We start from the raw sequence: 7,831 nt of genomic DNA on the forward strand, positions 1-7,831 counted from the left end.
GAGAAGAAGAATGGAGAGAACGTTTGTGGGCATTACTTCTGTTCTACTCATACTATCGCAGCTTTCCTCAAATGGTAAGACCATAAAATTCTAATAGTGTGTGGAATAAAATGTCAAAATCAGACGGAACTGGACACCTACATGAAACTACATGTAGTTACAGAGTTTCTGTCTGGTTCTAAACAAACCCATTCAACATGTGTCCTGTACCAAAATGCCGTCGATGGGCAATATAAGATTCTACTCTACTCAATTAAAAACTAATTTAAACACCTGTTAAATTCCGTCCGTGCTTCAGAGCCCCAAAACATTTAATAGATCGAATGCAAGTAGCATGTTGGCGCCCAGTTCTGTCTGATTCTGTAAGAACGGATTTTTTCAGGTTTCAGGGTGAAATCTGAGGAGTACTTAATTTCTTGTTTGTAGTTTTTGTACAAGCAAGTTTGAGTGTATACGGATAGAAGCTTTTCATTATGTTCACGCACAAGCAAAACTGTCACACTGTAATCGTTTTTCTTGAGCAGTTAGGGCCTATTAGGCAATCTGTGTGGTAGAAAATAAATTTACAGAGCATATAATGTCAAATAATATACGTCAACATTCCCTTATGGATTTCTATACCCCTATGCTATATGCTTGTAAATGGATAGCTGCCCTTGGTAATACTATAACGTTGTTCGACGTTGTTACAATGTTGTTACACCTTAATCACAAAGCTGAGGAAAGTAAGTGATTGAGTGAAAGCTGTACCGTTTTGAAATGTGCCATCTGTGCAAGGATATGTACGCAAATGATATGTAAGTTTAAGTCATGAGTGGACTTAGCTTGATAGAGGACTTCGCTGGAAAAGTTGAAATGATTATATATCAATTGTCCTGAACATAGAATGTAACAACTAAACTGCCGGACACGGTTGTTTGATGGCATGTAAAACTGTGTAAGTCATTTTTAAGAAAAGTTGAACAATAATGGCGCAATTTATCAAAAAAGGGTTAAACACTTGTAAAATGGTATTAGAACATTAGCAAGCATACAAACAAATGACAAGGGAATTTTCAAAAAACTTTATGTCATGGAATGTAAGGTATAACTCATATTACTTGGCTGATTTAAATTTAAAATAATGTAAATAGCCCCCTCAAATTGCACACAGATTTACAGTCTATAGCATCAAAATAACCACAAAAGAGCAGAAAAGGATAAATAATTTGTTATATAAACGAAAATCTATTTTTAAAATTGCTACAAAATATTATGTGCATACAATTTATTAGTGTGATAGCTGTTGGTATTATTTATGTCTGGAATTGAACATTATAATAATGTTTTGTTAGAAAAAATCATAAATGATCACATCAAACAACCGTGCGGATAAGTACATACGGCATTGTAAAATATATAAATCCATTGATTTTGTATTTAGGTTTATATGCAAGTTTGCTATATTAATCTTGTCTCGTTGCTTTATTTGGGACACGCAACTGATAATGTTGTTGTTTATTTGTTGTTTCTCCCGTACTAGTATACTGTGATAAAAATAAGACAATCATGGACCTACACCGCCATCTATTCCAGAACTACGTGAAAGATGTTAGACCTGTGATGAACTCTACAACAATCACAAATGTTACCTACAGAATAGCATTTAGAAGCCTTCTCGAATTGGTAACTTTACTAATCAAAGCAATCATTACAATGTTATGTACGCCTCTGTGTACGCCTTATCATATTCCACATTGTCCCCATCTTCTCCGTTCTCCGTCTTGGTCTTGTTGCTGCTTCTTTTTCCACTTCATAAAGCGATAACAGTAAGAAATTCCAAAAGCATAGATTCTTCTTCTTCTTATTATTATATAGCATTTGTAAAATAAAACGAATTCCATGACAAATTTAAATCAGGTCTTTTTATGAAGAAAACCCTATGATTGTAAAGAGACACGTGATAAAAATTGAACCTCGGTTTGGATTTTTACGTGATTTTACCCCATCTATAGCATGCCAATAAGAAGAATAGTCTATAAATCAATTAAATATTTTTCCATATTGACCATTACTGTTCTTTCCGACTTCTCCAAATAGAATACCAGGGAACAGACCTTCACAGTAGGAACATATTTAAAAGCGGTAAGTCGATTGAAGAATGCCACATGTCTATTAGAAAGCAACATGATTTTGTTGGCGTTCTTGGATATTTGTTTTAATTTCATTATATAATAACATGTAAGTACACTTCACACCCTCACCAACAGAATATAAACACACCAAAAATCAATTTGTATAAATGAAACGCGGCTGCCAAAGAAAGGTCAAGAGGATGGAACATTATTGAAATTATTGAAAAATATAATATACATATTTTATGGAAAGGAAACGAATGACAGTGTTCAATATTCGTGGGTGTTTTTGTATAGAGGGTGTTGAGGGTTTTCTCCAAGCAGAGAGTAAGCATTGATGCCGTTAGTTCCTCAGTGTTCTTTCAGTCATATGGGATTTCATTTAAAATGGCACATTATGTGCTTCAAACAAGGGGTGTGAAATTAATTAGTTTACTAATAGGAAGTTCTTTTTTTTTTTGCTCTGTTCTGCTTTCTACCATTTAGGCTTGGGAAGACGAATTTCTTAGATGGAATCCTGACGATTACGATGGAATTGACACCTTCAATGTACCAATTACATCAATATGGACACCAGATATAACGCTCAGTGATAAGTGAGTGCCTTTAATTTAATTAGAGAGATTGCGATGTTACACGCGTGGTGCGTAGCATGTACGTCGGCCCGTGCGTTCTACGTTGAAAACGGTGTTAAATATTGCTAGTCTCGGTTCCAAACTGGATTGTGCTCATTCGTCATGAAGGAAAACAAGGTGGTTGTAATATTTGATCTGGTCGATAGAGGGCATAGTGGTTAAAAATTTAATGGTCATCGAGTCAAACAGCACGCTTTTGATTTTGACTAAAAACCAAGGTTAACATGCTGCTTAATCTTAATTGCATTTTTGTGCTCCCAAAATATTATAGTTGCTCAAAAACACATATTTTGGTAGGTTAAGGACCACTACATCCAATATCAAGACTCTACTTTCAAAATGAGACTTTTTCCTTCTGAAAATTAGGCACGTTGCATGATATTTAACATGTCGTAAAATCAGCATATTTCTACATATTACACGTGCGTTTTATACGACGTTGTTGTCCAACATGTGAAATCGCGGACAGCTAGAAAAAGTTTAGAGGTGAATTGTATTGGGCATATATTATAAACTTGCCATGTTTAGCTGTTAATGTGTCTAATGAAAGTAGATATTTGAACGTTGTTTTCAATACGTTAAAATGTTGTAAAATCGTACATCTCACATAAATATATAATAGATTGCCAAAGTTATCTGACACGATCCGTTCCATTTTTGTATTTTGCAGTGCCGATATTGGCTTTGAGAGGACGAAGCCCGGTACGAGAGCTCTGATTTTTCTCAGACGGTACAATTATCTGGTATGCTCCAGTCATATACATGAATTCATGCAACGTTAGGGTTCGGTGGTTCCCATTTGACACCCAAGTATGTGAAATGTTATTCCTCTCCTGGTCTTACGATGGATTTGGCATCAACTTGGAACCAGAAAGGAGCGCCGATGCCTCACAGAATAGGTAAATCAGTTTCATATTCCTTAGGGCTCTAGTATGAACGTGTAAACAGTATTATTTGTAGCAAATATCGAATTGAATTCTGAATACGAGTAATGTCTTTTTTTTGTTGAAAATCAGGAATTCTGTTTGTCTCTTTCTTCTTCAATAGGTATGCAAAAAACGGTGTATGGGATATGGTAGCTGTCCGTTCTAGACGTATAGTAACGACATATCTTTGCTGTCCAGAGCCGTACCCAGAAATACAATATCGGCTTGTATTTAAACGACACGCAGCTTTCTACCTTTTCTATATGGTGTTGCCATGTCTATTCCTGTCTATTCTGTCGCTGCTGGTATTTTATCTGCCACCTGATTGCGGAGAGAAGCTCACGCTGTCTATCACCAATTTGTTGGCTTTGGTCGTGTTTCAACAGTTGATCGCCGAGAATATGCCACCGACCTCTGATGATTCACCCGTAATCGGTATGATAACAATTAATAAATTTAAAAATTACTACAAAAATGTGCCAACTCATAATCAAAATATGCAAATTATGGAAATACAAGGTAGTATGAACGGCTAATCAAGCTTGCAGCAAAATAGCCACAATAGCTAATTGGAATTGTGTATTCATTTAAAATTTAGAACAAACTAAAGATATGTCTTCAATTCATCTATTTTAATAAAAATTCTACCATTTCTTATGTATTTTTTTATTTTATTAAACTTACCTAAATTTTTCCACATTATATTTGTTTGCCTACATGGAGTATGCTATGGTTTACAAAGTTTCAGGGATAGTGTATAAGCTTAATATATCTAAATTCTCTCGCAAGCTTTTTTGGATAAAGTGTTTAATTTATTAGATAAATATTTTCTACATTTTTGATTTTAGGGAAATTTAGAAACACCTATAACTTGAAATAGAAACACTTAACTGAAAAAAGCTGATTTGATTACCTTTCATATGACACCTTGTTTGTTGAAATTGGACCTATAGTTAGCTAAAAAAATTGTAGAATTTAGGTAATGCTTTTTCCAGAAACACTTAAAAGTGCTTCTGGAAAAAGTCAAGACAATTTAAAAAAGTACTAACATTACCATTTATTATCTCCTTTGTTCAGACCAATATCTTGGAAAAAAATGATATCCTTTATCAAGTAGCATTTTTGCAATAAAATAAATTTATGCAGTGGGTATAAAATAGAGAAAATCACATTTAAACAAAAATTATGCTGAATTGATGAACTTGGCAACATGCCAAAAACATGCCGTATACAAAGTCTATGGGGATTTCCAATCACAAAAAATTACGTAGGTCAAAAACGCTCTTTTGGAAAAAAAATAAAATTTGCAGGTGAGTTTATTTCACCCATCTCCACATTCCACATTTTCAAGCAAATCTGAAAATGACACTACAGCCGTTGTCATGTAATATTACCAGCGTTATCATATTTTATGATATATTTATTTGATAGGTACCTATTTCATATGCATGATTGCCATGGTATGTATTTCTGTGGTTTCAACTGGTGTCGTCATGCACGTGAGTGGTATATCCCAACCGATGCCAAGATGGATGAAACGAGTGTTTCTGGAAATAATTCCCCGACTTCTGTGTCTATCTACCTATTCGTATCAAAGCCACGTCAACCTCGCGGCAGACTTCGTAAGTAGGTCTTTCCCTGAAAATCATGACGCTAATGGGCATGATATTCTTGAGAATGGAAAAGTTGATACCAGTACAGGCAATGGAGATTCTGTTGGTCAAGAACGACAAAAATCTTGTGAAACTGTAGAGTTATTAAAATACATGACGGACAATATCATGATAAAGAATGTAGAAACATCAGAACATCTTCAGTGGCGGCGTTTATCTATGATAATAGACCGCTTACTTTTGTATTTATTCAGCCTGTTTACCATTGTCTGCACATTTTACCTCGGTGTTCTTATTGTTCAGGGAAGTGTCGATGAGTATAATGATATTTTGAATGAGCTGGAAACAGATTGGCCAAATTAAAGGCTTGTTTCAATATTTTTACATTATATTTTGCACTTGGCACTTAAAAGTCTTTCAGGTATCCTGCACTCCCGTTGTTCAAGAGGGTAGCATATGGAACCCAACCTAAGCTAACCCTTTCCTGACCGCATTTTGGAACACAACTTTCACACAGAAAGGAAAATAAAATGTATATGAACATAATTAAAATACCAGCAGTGGATTTGGTTCCTGGTGTTTTTTTCTACATTCCACTCCAGTACGATATATGTGGCTACGCATAAAAATGTTAATGACTTCTGAAAAACCGGGGGGGGGGGGTTCCAATGCGCAGGCTATGTTTTCAATGCGCAGACTGGAGCTTACCATATTCTCTCAAAGTGCAAGCCTTACAGTAGCGTTAATTTAGAGAAACCAATATGAATAGGATATTTGGTTTTCGCACGATAACAGGATTTTTTTTTATCATTTTCTTATATTATTTTCAAAGATCTATCATGTGAATTAGCAGATACACTACTCTACATGGAAAACTCGGCTCACCTAGAGAGGACAAGAGAGCGAGCGGTTCAAATCAGACCGCATGGTTGCATCTAATTGCAACCATACGGTCTATCGTTTAGGAATTCTATAGAGACAGTGAGGCACTGCTTATTTTATTGTCCCCCTCAACAATAGGATTTAATTTTGTTTGGTCGTTACTAACAATAGTATAGTTATCATTGATTAGGAGCGAATTGAAAAGTCAACTCTATTTTGTAACTGCAATACTTGATAGACGATACACGTGATTCCGCTATGCCTGTACTAAAATAATTATTTACCTGCTGTAGACACAGTGCGTCCTGTATATAATTGGACTTAAGATATTTTAACATCATTTACACTTGATTAGATGGATACGAGGTATTGTTGGTCGAAGCAGCCAAAAATGCCGATTTTCATTTTCTGAATCAATATATTATTGAAAAATAATACTTTCATGTCTTGCAAAAGGTCATTCTACAAATCATATACTTTGAAAACTTGCTTAATAATTTATTGTTGTTAATGAGTTATGTACGTTTTACAAAAGTGTTGTTATTGTTTCAGCCCTCTTTACCACATAACTCAAGAACCACAGGACCTACAAAAGTATATCTGTGATATTTGAATTCTTCTACACGCTCGCTATAAATTGAGCATAGCAATTTTGGCTAAAGCTCACTACGATTCGCAAGATGCTGTGAACTACTTTTTTTTCTGCTGCTTCGACCAACAATACATAGTATATCCTTAAGTGTGATACACGTAAGTTCAGCACACTTTGGTGTTTTGATGCTGCTGTTGTTGGGTATGTAATTATATCGATGTTACTCAATTATTATTGATGCACTAAATGCGATCTCTCTAAAATAATACTGATTCCAAACACGCTTCATACATTTTACATAAAAGTATGTTGACTGCTACTGATTTTGTTGTTCTTGATTCCGTTTTATCCAGCATTTGCACACTTAATAGACAAACAGAGATTTTGGTTTTGTTAATTTTATCTTGTAAGTAGTTGTATTTTTATTGATATTTTATTGTGTTTTAATGTATTTGTTTCCAATTTCACAAGGACCACTTTGAAAAACAAGCCTTTTAAAATGATTGGGTTAAACATGTCATACTTATCTTTTTATTATCATCCTTTCATGTTTTTTGTAATTGTACCCTACCAGTTAATGTCATTGTTTCTAAACTCAAGCCTGACATTGTCATCCAAAATAAGCAGGACAATTCCATCCATCTTGTTGAGTTAACTGTGTCATTTGAAACCAACATATCAAAAGCCCATGAGCGAAAACAAACGAAGTATATACCTTGACCTTGTGTTCGATATTTCAGATAATGGGTTTACTTGTGATTTGACATGTTTTGAAGTCGGATCACGTGGGCTCATTACCCAGGAAAATGTTGGACGCATTGTCGAGATATTTTCTTTTGTAGGCAGAGCCAAACCGTCCAAGAAATTCATGAAAGAACTCAGCAAAATGGCCCTCCTGTCTAGTTACACGATCTGGAATGCTAGGCAGGAGCCGGCCTGGGGCTCCGAAGATCAGCCCCACATAAGTTTGTGATCGCACCCGCCGCTCTGCCATTTTGTTGGGTTCTTTCAGTCCTGCTTGGTATTCCTGGTGTGTTGTTCTGCTTGTTTGTATATTCTTGTGTATTTT

General features: G+C 35.2%; 1 protein-coding gene and 1 long non-coding RNA gene across 2 annotated transcripts; both read left to right on the forward strand.

The window, feature by feature from the left end:
* LOC140137145 (uncharacterized) lies at positions 1-2,125 on the forward strand. The gene is made up of 3 exons (XR_011856806.1): positions 1-74; positions 1,523-1,665; positions 2,080-2,125. It is a non-coding gene; the product is annotated as an uncharacterized lncRNA (long non-coding RNA).
* A 481-nt stretch (positions 2,126-2,606) lies between these two features.
* LOC140137152 (neuronal acetylcholine receptor subunit alpha-9-like) lies at positions 2,607-5,936 on the forward strand. Its single transcript, XM_072158807.1, has 4 exons — positions 2,607-2,710; positions 3,420-3,648; positions 3,797-4,110; positions 5,107-5,936. Exons 2-4 carry the CDS (start codon positions 3,512-3,514, stop codon positions 5,649-5,651), a joined length of 996 nt encoding a protein of 331 aa, XP_072014908.1. The 5' UTR covers positions 2,607-2,710; positions 3,420-3,511; the 3' UTR covers positions 5,652-5,936.
* The last annotated feature ends 1,895 nt before the right edge of the window (positions 5,937-7,831 follow it).

The sequence above is a fragment of the Amphiura filiformis genome, chromosome 2 (assembly GCF_039555335.1).
Source record: "Amphiura filiformis chromosome 2, Afil_fr2py, whole genome shotgun sequence".
In the NCBI taxonomy this organism is placed as follows: Eukaryota; Metazoa; Echinodermata; class Ophiuroidea; order Amphilepidida; family Amphiuridae; genus Amphiura; species Amphiura filiformis.